At 48.1% G+C, this 16,964-nt stretch overlaps 1 protein-coding gene across 2 annotated transcripts; it reads left to right on the top strand.

The window, feature by feature from the left end:
* The first annotated feature begins 7,986 nt into the window (after positions 1-7,986).
* Positions 7,987-9,588, top strand: C20h6orf15 (similar to human chromosome 6 open reading frame 15). Of its 2 annotated transcripts, NM_001166267.1 has the most exon segments (3): positions 7,999-8,113; positions 8,325-9,005; positions 9,039-9,588. In NM_001166267.1, coding segments are annotated over 3 exon segments (1,155 nt in total). In that variant the 5' UTR covers positions 7,999-8,046; the 3' UTR covers positions 9,446-9,588.
* The last annotated feature ends 7,376 nt before the right edge of the window (positions 9,589-16,964 follow it).

Here is a 16,964-nt window from a genome sequence, read left to right as displayed (position 1 = left end):
GACTTTTTGCCTTCTTGGAGTCCTAGGTCTCTTCTTAGTACCTGGGTGGTACACCTCCCATGCCTCTAGAGGGCCCATCTCTCCCATTCCCATACCTAACTTGTCTCAGCCGTTCCTATGTTACCCCTCCCCCACAGAGAAGTAAAACAATAAATATACATTGAACTGACAGCAGAGAGTTGTCTGCCGGCTGGATCCTTCCCCTCCGAGAAATCTATCCCCTCTCTGCTTCCCACGGACACTGGAGTCCTCCCTCCCTCTTCCCTCCAAAAAGCCCTCATCCTCTCCTTCTCTCTCACCCTTCTTCTCCGTCAGTGTGCCTCATCTTCTCTGGGAGGCCCTAAGCGCCCATCTTGAGTTTCTGGGACGCTGGGACCAGCCCAAGCAAGATTCCTGAAGGCTGAGCAGGAGCCTGGGTGTTCTGGGAGCTGGGGGTGGGGTGAGAAAGACAACATCCCAGTGTGGGGAGTGCAGCAAGCCTGGTGACTCACTGGCCTACTTAACAAGGTCCTGTGACAGACAAAGTCACAGTGTCCTCAGCCTCCTCAGCCCAAGCTCCATGGTGAGAGCCTTGTGGCAGACACTGACCCAGGAAGGACAGATGGGTGTGTGTGTGTGTGTGTCCCTCTAGGAAGATCTCATGCACAAGGCTCTTGCAACTTCTGAAAAGGGACTCATCTCTGCCCTCGTTAGGAAGGAGGGAGCAGGTGCCGAGTCCGAAGTGCCTGAAGCTTCTAGTCTAGAACTGGCGGCTTCACACTGAACTGACCACAGATGCCCTGGGATCTAAGTCAGGTTCAGGGTCCTTAAGAGTCAAGCAGGCTTGCAGGTAATAATCTGTTTTTGTCATTTACCTAAGAGTCATTGGTTCACTGGAGAGATGGCTCAGTGGTTATAGCACTGACTGCTCTTCCAGAGGTCCTGAGTTCAAATCCCAGCAACCACATGGTGGCTCATAACCATCTGTGATGGGATCTGATGCCCTCTTCTGGTGTGTCTGAGGACAACTACAGTGTACTCATATACATTAAATAAATAATATTTCTCTTTTTAAAAATATTTCTCTTTTAAAAAAGATTTACTTATTTTTTTTTCTATTCTTTTTTTGGAGCTGGGACCGAACCCAGGGCCTTGCGCTTGCTAGGCAAGCGCTCTACCACGAGCCAAATCCCCAACCCCAGATTTACTTATTTTATGTATGTACACCATTGCTGTCTTCAGACACACCAGAAGAGGGTATCAGACCCCATCACAGATGGTTATGAGCCACCGTGTGGTTGCTGGGATTTGAACTCAGGACCTCTGGGAGAGCAGTCAGTGCTCTTAACCGCTGAGCCATCTCTCTGGCCCATAATATCTTTTTTTTTTTTTTTTTGGTTCTTTTTTTTCGGAGCTGGGAACCGAACCCAGGGCCTTGCGATTCCTAGGTAAGCGCTCTACCACTGAGCTAAATCCCCAGCCCCTCATAATATCTCTTTTTAAAAAGAGTCATTGAACCAGACAGTGCCAGTGAGCACAGCCCTCAGAGGCTCCAAGGATAAGAACCGCGGGACAGGGCTGGAGAGATGGCTCAGTGGTTAAGAGCACTGACAGTTCTTCCAGAGGTCCTGAGTTCAATTCCCAGCAACCATGTGGTGGCTCACAAGCATCTGTAACAGATTCTGGTGTATCTCAAGACAGCTACAATGTACTAATATACATTAAATAAATAAAATATTAAAAAAAAAGAAACGCAGGAGAAACTGACAGTTACGTAGGAGTCCTCTAGCCTCTGCTATGGTTCATGTTAAACATTTGGGCAGAGCAGGCCTGGTGGCATGTGCCTCTAATCTTAGCACTTGGGAGGTGGTGGCAGGTAAGTGTCTGTGAGTTCAAGGTTAGCCTGGTCTACATAGCGCCAAGAGAGTCAGAGCTATATAGGGAGACTCTGTCTCAAAATAACAAAACCAAAATTGGGCAGGGTTGGTGTGGTGTATGTTGCCTCAAAACTGGAAACCAAACTCTAAGGTTCCCTAATGGCCAGTTCAGGAAAGGGCTTATTACTGATGGCTGGTGAGGATGGGGCTAGAGAAATCAGCCAAGGGCCAGTATGTCTCTTCGGGTAGCCAGGGACACCTGCCAGACAGGTGTTTCTAGAGGAAACAGAGAGAACAGATATGGCAAAGGGCCAGCAAGATGGCTTAGTGGGTAAAGGAGCTTGCCCCATACGGCTGGCAACCCGAGTTTGATCCCCAGAACCCATGTAAAGGTGGAAGGAGAGAACCAACTCCCCTAATTGTCTTCAGACCTGCACACGCATGCTGTGGCACATGCATCTGCACACATATGCCATGCATGCACAAAATTGTAAATTTTAAAAACTGGAAAAGGCAATTAGACACTTTTTGCTAAGTGTGCCTAGTGGTTTAGGCCTGTAATCCCAGCTATTTGGAAGCCTGAAGCAGAAAAATGACAAGTTTGAGGACGACCTGGGATACAGAAGGAGCTGAAGGCTTAATCAGACCTTATTTCAAACAGGGAGAAGGGGGTGGGGCATAGCTTACTGGTAGTGTTCACTTAGCCATGTGTGAGGACTTGGGTTCAAGTTCTGGTATTATAAAACAATAGGACTGGAGAGATGACTCAGTGGTTAGGAGCACTGACTGCACTTCCAGAGGTCCTGAGTTCATATTCCCAGCAACCACATGGTGGTTCACAACCATCTGTCATGAGATCTGATGCCCTCTTCTGGTGTGTCTGAAGACAGCAACAGAGTACTTATATATATAAAAATTTCACATTGTACTGGCTGGTTCTGTGCGTCAATTTGACACAAACTGGAGTTATCACAGACAAAGGAGCCTCCCTTGAGGAAATGCCTCCATGAGACCCAGCTGTAAGGCATTTTCTCAGTTAGTGATCAACGGCGAGGACTCAGTCCATTGTGGGTGGAGCCATCCCTGGGCTGGTGGTCCTGGGTTCTATAAGAGAGCAAGCTGAGCAAGCCAGGGGGACAAGCCAGTAAGTAACATCCCTCCATGGCCTCTGCATCGGCTCCTGCCTCCAAGTTCCTGCCCTGTGTGAGTTCCTGTCCTGACTGATTCCAGCAAGGTGGAAGTGTAAGCTGAATAAGCCCTCTCTTCCCCACTTGCTTCTTGGTCATGACGTTTTGTGCAGGAATAGAAACCCTGACTAAGTCACACACACACACACACATATATTATTTTCATTTTTGAGACAAGATTTAATGTAGCTCATTCTGGCCTTGAGCTCTCTAGGAAGCTGAGTGTCCTGGCTAGCCTTAGGTCAATTTGACCCAAGTGAGAGACACCAGGGAGGAAGGAGCCTTAATTAAGAAAGTGACTCCATAAGATGGTCCCAAAGGCAAGCCTGTAGGTCATTTTTCAAATGGGAGATCAATGGGGGAGGGTCCGTATGAATGATACCATCCCTGGGCTGGTGGTCCTGGTTCTATAAGAAAGTAGGTTGTGCAAGCCAGTCAGCAACCCCCCCCCCCCCGCCATGACCTCTGCATCAGCTCCTGCCTTCAGGTTCCTGTCCTGTTTCAGTTCCCGACCCGAATTCCTTTGATGATGAACAGTGATATGCAAGTGTCACAAACCCTGTCCTCCCCAAATTTCTTTGGTTATGGTGTTTCATCACAGCAACAGGAACCCTGACTAGCACACCAAGGATGACCCCGGGCTCCTGATCCTCCTGCCTCTGCCTCCCGAGTGTTGTGATTGCAGACCTGCGTGCACCACCGTGTACAGTTTTATGTGGTGCAGGAGTGGGACGCAGGGCCTCCGTGCATGCCAGGCGGGCACGCTAGCAACTGAGCCACACCCCAGCCCCTCAAATATATTTGCATCAGTTCACTTTCCATTGCTATAATAAAACACCCGAGACCTGGGAATGTGTAGCGGTAAAGATCAATTTAGCTCACAGGTCTCTAGCTCTTTTTTTTTTTTTTTTTTAGCTTGTTTTTCAAAATTCAAGAGCCTGGGTCCAGCATCTGCCCAGTTCTGAGCACCATGGAAGAACTGAATGAGAGGTCACACGGCAGGGTAGGATGCCAGAAAGGTTTGGGCTCACTGTTGGTTAATTAATTAATTAATTAAGTAAATCTTTTGGAGACAGGGTCTCTCTATGTAGTCCTGGCTGTCCTGACATTTGCTGTACAGACCAAGCTGGCCTCTAACTCACAGAGATCCACCTGTATCTGCCTCAGGAGCACAAGGATCAAAGGTGTATGCTGCCATACCTGGCTGTTTTCTTTTTTTAAAATAATTGTTTTTTCTTTTCTTTTTTTTCGGAGCTGGGGACCGAACCCAGGGCCTTGCGCTTGCTAGGCAAGCGCTCTACCACTGAGCTAAATCCCCAACTCCTAAAATAATTGTTTTATTTCTTTTTTTTTTTTTTTAAAGATTTATTTTATTTATTATATATAAGTACACTGTAGCTGTCTTCAGATACACCAGAAGAGGGCATCGGATCTCTTCACAGATGGTTGTGAGCCACCATGCGGTTGCTGGGAATTGAACTCATGACCTCTGGAAGAACAGTCGGGTGTTCTTAACCACTGAGCCATCTCTCCAGCCCAATTGTTTTATTTCTTAAGATTTACTTTCATTTATTTTATGTGCATAAGTAGCTGTCTTCAGACACACCAGAAGAGGGCATCAGATCTCATTACAGATGGTTGTGAGCCACCATGTGGTTGCTAGGAATTGAACTCAGAACCTCCGGAAGAGCGGTCAGTGCTCTTTTTTTTTTTTTTTTTTTTTTTTTTTGGTTCTTTTTTTTTCGGAGCTGGGGACCGAACCCAGGGCCTTGTGCTTCCTAGGTAAGCGCTCTACCACTGAGCTAAATCCCCAGCCCCTCGGTCAGTGCTCTTAATCGCTGAACCTTCTCCCTAGCCCTGAGCTATTGTTGAACTATAAAAAACAAAAACAAACAAAACAAAACAAAACAAAAAACCAAAACCCCAACTCCCCAAAAAACTTTAAAGAGTATTAACTTTAAAGAGTATTAGTGTTAATTTTTTTTTTTTTTTTTGGAGCTGGGGACCGAACCCAGGGCCCTGTGCTTGCTAGGCAAGCACTCTACCACTGAGCTAAATCCCCAACCCAATATTTATTTTTAATTATGTGTTTGGGCATATGCCTTATGAGAGCCAATACCTGAGGAGTTTGGAAAAGAGAGTCAGATCCCCAAGAGCTGGAGTTACAGGTGGTTGTGACCTTTTCCATGTGGTGCCAGAACTCTGGTCTTCTGCAAGAGCTGCATGTTCTCCTCAACCATGGGCCATCGCTCCAGCCTCCTTCCTCCCCTTTTAAACCTTTTTTCTTTTGAGATGGGGTCTCCCTGAGCTTCTCAAGTTGCTCACTCTGTAGCCCAGGTTGGGTTTGAACTTGCGGCCTTCCTACTTTAGCCTCCAAGAAGTTAAAACTATAGGGCTGAGGTTGTCAAGAGCCAGCAAGGCTCACTCTAGGATCAACCCATTCCCCCAGGTGATAATTCATGACAACAAGTTCCCCATTAATCTACCCAGGGATTTACCTACCTCCTAATAGACCTTGCTTATTAAAGGTCCCGCATCTCTCAATATCCCTACATTGAAGACTGGTGAGGGACACCATATGTGGTGTATGCATATGTAAACCATAGCATCTATGTTTAAAACTTGACCAATCATTAATGAGCTCCTGTCACCCCAGTGCATCAAGGCTTAAGTCGTGGTCATTTGAGAGCAGCATTTAAATGCCCTTCTCCGTGGGTGCTCTGAGTGTTTCTTATATCCACCCGCAAACACTTTTTTAGATCGATAACTTATGTGTATAAGTGTTTTCCCTGTATGTATATCTATCCACCTTGTGCATGCCTGATGCCTATGGACACCAGAAGAGGGTGTCAGATCTCATGGGACTGGAGTTAAGGGATGTTGTTAGTCAGGCGAGGAGGGCCTCTGGGAACTGAACACTGGTCCTCTGCAAAAGCAATAACTACTTAGCTGGATGGTGGTGGTGCACACCTTTAATCCCAGCTCTTGGGAGGCAAAGGCAGGTGAATTTCTGAGTTCAAGGCCAGCCTGGTCTACAGACTGAGTTTCAGAACAGCCAGGGCTACACAGAGAAATCTTGTCTCAGGGTGGGGGCTCAGGGGGAGGGGAACAAACAGCCAAACAAAAAAGCAACTATTACTTTAAACTGCCAAGGCATATTCCCAGCCCCCTGTTAAACTCTTTGTATACATCTGACACCTGCTTCCACCCCCTACGTTACAAAGATGTCGCCATCCTAATCCCGGGAATTTATGGATACATTATATCACTCGGCAAAGGGAAACAAGGCTCCTAATGCGGTTCCGGTTGTTCGTCATCTGACTTTACTCTAAAGGGATTATCCAGGATTATCCGGGTGGGTCCCATATAAACACAGTGTTTCAGATTGTGAATTTGGGAGGCAGAAGAGGAAGCCCGATGATACAGTGTGGGAAGACCTGCTGTGTGGGGCTTGGAAGGAGGAAGAAGGGAAGCAAGAGGCCAGAAACTGTAGCACAGCCAATTTCAGTTTATCCCCAACTGGCTTACAAATACATGAAACTCAAGGCTATGGTTATTTTATTTGACTTTGGCAATTATTGGGGGGGGTACCTACTTTTCTAAATGTTGACCTGCTACCTTCCCAGTGGTGTTCCCCAAATACTTGCTGTTTCTCCTGGCCATATACTTACAGTTTCTAGCCCTTGTCCTGAACCCCAAATACTAATAGCTTCAAGAATAGATATCTGTCCAGCTCTGACGCTTTAAAGACTTACCACAAATATAAAAGTTTTGCGTCTTTTATCTGGGAATCGAATGACCAAATGTGGGGTAGAAACTCCAGATTTACTACAAGAAACACAAATAGCTTTTTTTTTTTCTTTTCTTTTTTTCCGGAGCCGAGAACTGAACCCAGGGCCTTGCGCTTACTAGGCAAACGCTCTACCACTGAGCTAAATCCCCAACCCCTCACAAATGGCTTTAGAAGCTGTAAAGAGCCACAAGTGGAGTCTCTCTAGAGTTGCTGTAACAGGACTTAGTCCCCAGATCCCTCTATTTTAACCCAGAAAGTCCCATTTTAGTCTAAAGAATGTTCTAAAGAATGGTTCTAAAGAAGGGGCTTCACAAATGTCTTCATTTGCGACTTCAGTCTTAGGAGATCTGAAGCCCCTTCTGACCTGTGAGGACACCAGACACGTGTGTGGTGCACACACATGCATGCAGGCGAAACGCTTGTGCACATTGAGAAACAAAATAAGTAACATCTAAAAAAATTTTATAAGTCTTTTACAAACTTGATCATGGGGGAGGTATGACTCCACATACCTGTCATGCAAGTCTTGGCAGGCCGAGGCAGGAGGATTGCGTTTGAGGCAAGTCTCATAGTGAGACTCAGCCTTAACCCACCCGGACTTGACCCTCCAAAAGAAAACCAGACCGTACAGGAAACAAACAAGCAAAGGAAAGGAAACAAAATAACAAGAAAAGAATACAACACATGTTGGGACTTATTGGCTCCTGGCGCTCTGCTACAGGAGCAGGAAGTTAATAATGTCATGTCTTCAGAGTAAGGACTTCACCTAGAAGTAGCTCCTTAGGTGGGGAAGCATTGGGACCCCAGGACCTTCAGCTTGTCAGCATCCGGGTGAATTTGTGGAGATATAGATGGAGGGTGCTGGACTGAGTGATCTAAATGCAGAAGTGGGGTTGCTTAGAGAGACCCTCAAGACAGCATCCTACAGCTTGGTGTCAAGACAGGACAGGGTAGAGCTGACAAGTAGGGGTGACCTGTGGACCTGAGGAAGGGGCAGGGAGTACCAGGAAGTAGCCGGGTGAGGAACACCCAGTTCCTCTGGGACTTTCAAGTGACACCTGTTGCCACAGACCGAATCAAGAATGAGGGTGGACTGGGCAGACCCATTGTCTCTATAACCACTATCCCAGACTGCCTCTGCTGTCCTCCACCCCACCGACAGGATAAAGCCTGCTATCTCGGCGCCCGGCAGAAGCCAGAGCTGAGCAAGATGCAGAGCCTCGTGGGTGGGAGCCAGGCTCCCCTAGGCCTGCTCCTGATCTGTCTGGGTCTGCCAGGTATGGAGGGTACTGGGGCCCTTGGGAACAGGAAGTAAGGGAGAAAGTAAAGGCTTGGGGTGTGGACACTTTTAGGAGGGTGCACTTAGGTCCCTGAGGGAAGTAGGAAGTGCCGGTACAGAACTGGGCATTCAGCAAAGGGGCCAGGGAGTAAAGGAGTAGCTGGTACCAAATCTGACCCACGGGCTGCTCTATCCTCCGTTTCCTTCAGGCCTCTTTGCACGGAGCATTGGGGCACCAGAGGAGAAAGTCTCCCCACATTCGGGACAACCTTCCTTCACCAGCCTCCTCAACTCTGGACAGCCTCAGCCCAAGCCAGACTCTGTGAATAATGAGTTACCAGGGGTTCTTCCGAGGCTCAGCGAATCTCCACAAGATGGATCTCTACCCAAGGGTGGCTCTGAGGTGCCTGGTGGGCCTCCCTTCTGGGGGCGGCCTCCCTTCTGGGGGCGGCCTCCCATGGAGTCCTGGCCCTCAGAGGACCCTCAGCAAGGGATGTTTGCTGATGCCGAGGACCACTTGGAGCCAGTTCTGCCAGAAGCCCTGTCATACCTTTCCAGAGACAGTCCTCTGCCTGAGGCTTCCTCTGCGCATGTCAAGCAACCTTCACCAGAGGCTTCCTACCCCCTGGACACAGAGCCTGAACCACAGCCTGGTTCCAGATCGCTGGAAACTGAGGCAGAAGCCTTCGCCCGGAGCCCATTCTGGTTTCTTGTCCACAAACTTCTGCCTGGTGTATCCGGGAGGATCCTAAATCCTGGAACATCCTGGGGAAGTGGAGGGGCTGGAACTGGGTGGGGAACAAGGCCCATGCCGTATCCTTCTGGAATATGGGGTAGCAATGGTCTAGTATCAGGCACTAGCTTGGTGGGTAATGGTCGATATCCAGCAGGCATCTGGGGGGGTAATGGTCGGTACCCGGTAGGCATCTGGGGGGGTAGTGGTCGGTACCCGCTAGGCATCTGGGGGGGTAGTGGTCGATACCCAGCAGGCATCTGGGGGGGTAGTGGTCGATACCCAGCAGGCATCTGGGGGGGTAATGGTCGGTACCCAGTAGGCAGCTGGGGGGGTAATGGTCGGTACCCAGTAGGCAGCTGGGGGGGTAATGGTCGGTATCCGGTAGGCAACTGGGGGGGTAATGGTCAGTACCCAGCAGGCAGCTGGGGCAGTAATGGTCGGTACCCAGCAGGTAGCTGGGGGCCCAACTGCCAGTACCCAGCAGGCAGCCGGGGGCCCAATTGTCAGTATCCACCAGGGAGCTGGGGAGCTAAGGATCAGAAACGGCTTCCCCCAGGAGTCAAACCTCCTGGCTCTTCTGGGGGCTCTCCCTAATGTTCCAACTGGTTTGGAGCCAGGTTAGAGATCAGCAGAAGCATGCTCAGTCCGGCCTAGTCACATGGTTTTCCCTTCTCTTTCCATTTTTAAAGCCTCTGTTGACCTGAGCTAGTCACCAATAAACACAAGCAGTTCTTGAATTCGATTTGTCTCTGCGTCGTTGTTTCTGGGCGTAACGGCAGTGCACCTGGGCCCCCTTTTTTTTTCTAGCCATCCCTATGCCTCTCTAGGGTTCCCATTTATTGTCCCTGTCTTCGGAGGGGAAAGATCGAAGCCCAGGAATTTGAGGGTGGGCCCACTATATGATTTCGCCCTTATACATATGGTCCCAGAGAGGAAGGACGGAAGGAAGAGTGGGGAGTTCACCTGTAGCAGGAGCAAGGGAGTGAGGAGGGTGCACCAAGCCGGCACAAGGCCAAGAGGGACAAATACCTATCCATTCATAGAACACAGGGCCAGGGGAGGTCATGTGGCCCACACTTATCTTTTATTCCCCCGGATGGTCAAGCTTTCTGGAAACGGAGGGTGCGTCGATCTCCTCCTTCGCACGCACCACTTAGCGCTTTATGCGCAGGGTCACGGACTTTGAACATTTGCCCAATAAGCAGCAGCCTTGATAAAGCAGGAGAGAAAAGAGAAGGCCGGGCCTTGCAGCCAGCAGCCCCACCACTTCTGTTCACATAGCCCCTGCCTTTGGTTGAGCTGTGGTCTCTCCCTCCACCCTCGGGTTTGCAGAGGAGCTCAGCATCCTGGCACAGGATGGGAGTGAGGGCAGGGGTGTAGGGTGGATCTATAGAGGTGAAGACAAAAGTCAGCAGGGACAAAGGTGACTGCATTCCCCCCACCGTCCTGCCTCTCAGTGGTCCGGCTGTGTGAACAGCCTGGCATCGTCCCAAATCGGGAGGCGGGGCAACCTGTAGGAGTGGAGCAGGTGAAGGTCTAGGGGTGGGAGTGTGGTGTGCTGTCCCAGTGTCTATGGTGAGAATTCTGTGATGTGACGTTTCTTCATAAGCCATATTTCTCCTAACCAACCATGTTTCTCTGTCACCTCAACTTCCTCACACGCCCCTCTCCCCTCCTTGGACTCTTGATTTTTCTCAGTGCTACGGAAAGAGTAGAGGACTGTTTTTAATCTCTCTTTCCCACAGGTCTCTTCAGGCTTGCAAGTTCACTTCTCTCCCTCGTTGCCCATCGTGCTACACTCACTCTATGTGCATTTAAAAGAAAGATTTATGGGTTGGGGATTTAGCTCAGTGGTAGAGCGCTTGCCTAGGAGGCGCAAGGCCCTGGGTTCGGTCCCCAGCTCCAAAAAAAAAAAAAAGAAAAAAGAAAAGAAAGAAAGAAAGATTTATTATTAAATAATTGTATGTGAGTACACTTTTGCTCTCTTCAGACACACTAGAAGAGGGCAGCAGATCCCATTACAGATGGTCGTGAGCCACCATGTGGTTGCTGGGATTTGAACTCAGGACCTCTGGAAGACCAGTCCATGCTCTTAACCGCTGAGCCATCTCTTCAGGCCCCTTCTACATGCATTTTAAAGTTATGTGTCCTATTATAATTGTACCAGTGAGATAAGGAACTTGTATGCTCACTGTTGTGCTTCCAGAACAGTGTCTGGATGAGGACAAGCGCTCAACAAACACAGAATGAGCAGGCAAATCTTCCCTCTGCCTGTCAGTCTGTCAGTTCATTCATCCATCCATCCATCCATCCATCCATCCACCCACCCATCCATCCATCCATCCATCTCTCCACACATATACCCACTCGTCTACTCGTCTACCCACAACACTGAGCTGCGGTGATCCTCACAAGCTGTGTTTTTCAGCTTGGTCTCCAGTCTGGGACCCTTAGGTGGCATTGGAAGCTTTAAGAGGTAGGGCCTGCAAGGGAGGACATTGCATCATTGAAGAGAGGTGCTGTTAAATGAGATCACAGGACTCTGGCTCCCTTTTCTCTTTGCTCCCTGGTTTCCCATGAGGCGAATGGCTTATTTCTTTTTTTCTTTTCTTTTTTTTTTTTTTTTTTTTTTTTTTTGGTTCTTTTTTTCGGAGCTGGGGACCTAACCCAGGGCCTTGCGCTTCCTAGGTAAGCGCTCTACCACTGAGCTAAATCCCCAGCCCCGCGAATGGCTTATTTCGATATCGTCCTCCTGCCTGATGAGCTCTCACCACAGCACCCCCCACCCCCAAACAACAGTGGCAACCGTGAGCTCAGACAAAACTCTCCTCTGTGAATTGACTGTTTCAGGTGAGTTATGATAGCCCTGGCCAACACCAAGTGATGTATTTATAAAAAGATAAACAGAGGGGGGAATATGTTCTATGTGGGTGTGGTGAGGTGTGGGGGAAGCGGGTATGTCGGCGGGCCCATGCTAAGACATCCCTTCCCTCTGAGGGACCGGGCACAGAATGGTATAGAATAGAATAGAGTTTATTCAGGGCATGGGGAGGGGAGTTAAGAGAGTAGTAGAGGAAGAGAAAGGCGGAGAGAGAGTGGAGAAGTAGAGAGGTAGAGGCCGGCCATGAGCACGTGTAGAGAGATGGGGGGAGGGAAGACAGGAGAAAGAGAAGAGCAAGAGAGAACAGAGTGAGGAGGGGGCAAGCAGCCCCCTTTATACAGTCAGGCATACCTGGCTGTTGCCAGGTAACTGTGGGGGGTGGAGCTTAGAATGCTAACACCAAGTCTCCAGGCTTCTCTTTCTTCTACTCACTTTTATCCTTCAACCACTGCTGAACGGCTGCCTCGTCCGTCCCAGAGCTCTCGAGACTTTTCTCGTTCCGTGCAAGGTTCTGCACATCTCACCATGTCACCCTTGTTAATACCAGTGACGAAAGCACTTTAAGGTTCTTCTTTTTTTAATCGGCAGAGAAACAGAGTCAGGGACATGAAGCAACTCACACAGTCAAGGATGACAGAGACGATGACTCCAAGCTCATCCATCCGGGGAGTGTTCAGGCGCAGTGCAATTAGCAGAAATACCAACTAACTTTTACCGAGTGTGCTACATCATGGACAAGGTGTGTACGCAAATCCTTTCAGCTAATCTTCCCAACAACCCCACCCACGAAGGCGTGGCAGTGCCCCTTGTGCAGGGGATACAGAGCCCCAGACAGGGTTGGGGTGAGGGCTTGCATACAGTCAACCCTGAGCATGAGGTGAAGCTGGCCTGGGCAGGCACTGCCGATGACCCTTAGCAGCTGGGAACGGAGTGGTGGAGGGGCTCTGAGTAGGTGTGGGTAGAGTGCTGATCAAAATTTTAAAAAAAAGATTTATTTTAGTGTATATGACTGTTTTCCTTTAGTCTATGTATGTGTACTACAAGTATGCAGTACCCAAGGAGGCCAGAAGAGGGTGTTGGATTCCCCAGGAGCTCGAGTTACAGTCAGTTCGTTTGGCTTATACTTCCACATCACGGCCCATCATTGAGGGAAGTCAGGGCAGGGACTGAAGCAGAGACCATGGAGGCGTGCTACTCAGCAGCTTGCTCTCCCTGGCTCACTCACACTACCCAGGACCACCTGGTCGGGGTGGCACCGCCCACAGTGAGCTGGACCCACCCACAAAAGCCGTTAACCAATAAAATACCCCACAGCTTTACCTACTTGCCAATCTGTGAACACGCCCACCTGAGTTGAATCCTTCATGACCCTGGCAAACATTTCTGAGGGCCTTGTGAGAACACTCCAGGTTTTTTGTTTGTTTGTTTGTTTGTTTTTGTTTTGTTTTTTCCATTTTTGTTTGTTTGTTTGTTGGTTGGGGTTTTTTTGTTTGTTTTTGTTTTTTCCAAGCAAGCTTCTTGAAAGACAAAAGGAAAATGTTGACCAGCAGACAGAAGCGAACATAAGGTATCCCCCGAGCTGGGGAAGAGGAACAGAGATAGGTAGTTGGTTCACAGAGAGGCAACGCCAAACTCAGGCTGCCGGCTCTCTACAGACACCTCTGTGAGGGTTGCGTTGCGTTCCGGTGTCCGGGCATCGAAAGCCCCTGGGCGCTGGTCTTGATGACCTGACACTGGGTATCTGGACCACAGTTCCTTTACCTGTAAGAAGGAAATCACTAGACAATCCTAATGCTGTTGGGGAATTAAGGAAGCCTAGTGACGTATAGGGTGGAGAGAGTGAGGGCATCTGGCACTGAAGGTGGCGCCACAATCCCGTGCGGGCTGAGAAGACAACACTTCCTGTGGCCTCTCCTTGAGAGAGGAACACCAGTGTGCAGATCTATGGGGTACAAGACAGATTGGGGGACGCTGGCTGTGAGGTCTTTAACTCCCTGTAGGTTACCTACTTTCTGTCCCTGTGAATTGGTCTATCTGAGGCATGTAAGTAAAATTATATAAAAACGTTATCTTCTGTTAGCACAGTGCTTTCCATGTGGCGGCATGTACCAGTTCTTAATTGTTGTCAGGTGATTATTATTATTATTATTATTATTATTATTATTATTGACATAGGGTCTTGTTATACAGACCAACCAGGATGACCTTGAACTTGTGATGCTGCTCCGGTCTCTGTCTACTCTGTAGGATTATAGTTTAGTATTAAAGGCCTTCACCTCCATGACAGGCTACTAAAGAATACTTTTTAGATGCACAGCTTTCACATAGATTTTTATTTATTTATTTTTTTTCCGGGGCTGGGGACCGAACCCAGGACCTTGCGCTTCCTAGGTAAGCGCTCTACCACTGAGCCAAATCCCCAACCCCTCACATAGATTTTTAAAAGCTTGCAGTCTACTTTCTTGAGCGAGCACATATAAAATATTTCAGTGTCTCCCTTGGGCAAGATGGCTCATGGGGTAAGTGTTCTTGCTGTCAGGACTGAGGATCTAAGTTCAATCCCCAGGACCCATGTGGTGGACGGAGGGAGCTGATTCCTGAAACACACACACACATGGAATGTAGTGCTTGTGCGCGCACACACGCACATACACACACACACATGCACACTACTAATAAATGTGAAAATATTTTTAATTTAAAAGTCTCCGGGGTTGGGGATTTAGCTCAGTGGTAGAGCGCTTGCCTAGCAAGCGCAAGGCCCTGGGTTCAGTCCCCAGCTCCGAAAAAAAGAAAAAAAAAGTCTCCATTTGGGCTGGAGAGATGGCTCAGTGGTTAAGAGCACTGTCTGCTCTTCCAGAGGCCCTGAGTTCAATTCCCAGCAACCACATGGTGGCTCACAACCATCTGTAAAGAGATCCGATGCCCTCTACTGGTGAGTCAGAAGACAGCTACAGTGTACTATAATATATAATAAATAAATATTTTTAAAAAAAGTTGACTTCATTAATTAGCATTATTAAGTATATTTTCTTGTTTCTATTTTGCTCTAAATATAATCGTTTAATAATGTAGGAAGTAAGGGATTGAGTTGGCCTGGATAACTCTCCTGTTTAGTGATTTTTCTTGGTATGAATTTATCATCTTGGTACCTGTTATCGAAGCTGTCTTCTCTTCCCTTTTTGCCTTCCACAACATCATTTGTCGGATATATTTTTTTAAAAACATATTTCATTAGATTTGTTTATTTTGCATGTATGAGTACTCTGGGAACCACACACAGGCCTGAGGTCAGAAGAGTTCCATTCCGCTGTGAGCCACCAAGTGGGTGCTGGGGACTGAACCTGGGTCCTGTGCAAAAGCAGCCGGAGCTCCTAACCACAGAGCCACCTCTCCAGCCTTTGACAGGGGGCCTCATTTCACTGAAAGTTCATCTGAAATGCTTTCTTGCTTTATTGAGATTCTCTGTAGGTTTCTTCTCTGATTATGGAGCATAACTACCCCCCTCTGCGTAGGGCACGACACACAACAGGGAAGACAGACCCGCTAGGTCCTTTACTGTTCCCATTGGCTCTAAAGGTTTTTTATTGTAGGGGTATTGGTGACCTTGGTATCAACAGTGTCGGGTGAGTATCAGGGGCTTCCACAGCCTCTGCAATTTCCATTCCTCTCACTCAGGTCCTGTGCATACATGTCCCCACTTGAACAGTGGTGAATTCTTTCCAGCACTTTCTTTGGCGTTCTTGAAAACATCTTTGCTTTCTGGAGATGACAGAACATTCCAGTCCTGTCCTGATGTTCCCTGACTGGTAAAACCAGCCATCTCCTGAGCCTTACATTCTAAGGCCTCTCTCTCTCTCTCTCTCTCTCTCTCTCTCTCTCTCTGTCTCTGTCTCTGTCTCTCTCTCTCTTTCTCTCTCTCTCCCTCTCGTTCTCGCTCTCTCCCTCCCTCTCTCTCCTTTGCTTCCCCCTCTCTTCCTTTCCTTCTCCCTTTCTTTCCCCCTCTCTTTCCCTCTCTCTTTCTTTCCCTCTCTCCCTCTCTCTCCCTCTCTCTCCCTCTCTCTCCCTCTCTCTCCCTCTCTTTTCCTCTCCCTCTCTCTCCCTCTCTCTCCCTCTCTCTCCCTCTCTCTCCCTCTCTCTCCTTCTCCCTCCCTCCCAGTCTCTCTCCCCTCTCTTTTTAAGATTTATCTATAGTTCAGACTTATTTATACATTAAAAAATGAACTTTTATTTTACATATTTGAGTGTATGGCTTACGTGTGTGTGTGTGTGTGTGTGTGTGTGTGTGTGTGTGTTTGTGTACTGCTCATGTGCTCAGTGCCCACTGAGGTCAGAAGAGGGTACCGGGCTCCCTCAAAGTGGAGTTATTGATGGCCGTGAGCCACCTGTGTGTGCTGGGAACTGAAACTCTGTCCTCTGCAAGAGCATGGAGTCTTAACTGAGCTCTCTCTCTCTCGGGCCCCATGAGAACGTCATCTCCTTAAGTGGAGACCAGGATTTGAACCACAGACAAGGTGCTGGCATCCGGATGAGAACTGGTGGCAAGATGCTTTTCTCCTGGGAAATAAGGCCATAGCTCAGAGACAGAGCACTTGCTTAGCATGCATGGCCCCTTGAGTTTGGTCTCCAGCATTGGAAATAAAGAGCTAATTATCATCTGTTGACTACCTTTAAGGCAGACAAATGGTATCAAGTTACCGAATTTGCTGACTTAAATGTATGCATTGGATCTTATTTGATTTTTTTTTTTTGTTTCTGTTTTTGAGGCATCTATCACATAGCCCAGGCTGGCCCTCTACTAGCTGTGTAGCTGGGAATAGCCTTGAACTCTTAGTCCTCCTCCCTCTACTTCCCAATGCTTATGTATGTATGTATGTATGTATGTATGTATAACTTAATATAAAATATAAGACATAATATATAACACAATATGTAATGTTTAATATGTAAAATGTGATATGTAATATAACATATAACATAACATACAACATGTAACATAAGGAATATGTAATTCTTTAATATCTGTGTATATATACATACACAGGGAGAACTGGAAGCTCTCAGGGGCTTCAGTAAGGAAAGGGCACTGTGTGCGCTCAGGACAGCTGAGATGCTTGAAGCTTGCCTGGGGCCGACTCTAGCCGGGGACGGGGAGGAAGTGACTCCTCAGATGTTTCTATAGGGCCTGGCTGGGCGCACACACAAGGGAGGTATCTTCGTTTAATTATTAAA

This window comes from Rattus norvegicus, chromosome 20 (assembly GCF_021556685.1).
Source record: "Rattus norvegicus strain SHRSP/BbbUtx chromosome 20, alternate assembly SHRSP_T2T, whole genome shotgun sequence".
NCBI lineage: Eukaryota > Metazoa > Chordata > Mammalia > Rodentia > Muridae > Rattus > Rattus norvegicus.
Note: the sequence above shows the minus strand (reverse complement) of the source record. Positions and strands in the feature narration are given on the sequence as shown.

Coding starts and splice junctions, on each gene's coding strand:
- C20h6orf15 (XM_087598242.1), top strand. CDS start 8,047: ATGCAGAGCCTCGTGGGTGGGAGCCAGGCTCCCCTAGGCCTGCTCCTG. Junction 8,114..8,324: donor GATCTGTCTGGGTCTGCCAG/GTATGGAGGGTA, acceptor CGTTTCCTTCAG/GCCTCTTTGCACGGAGCATT.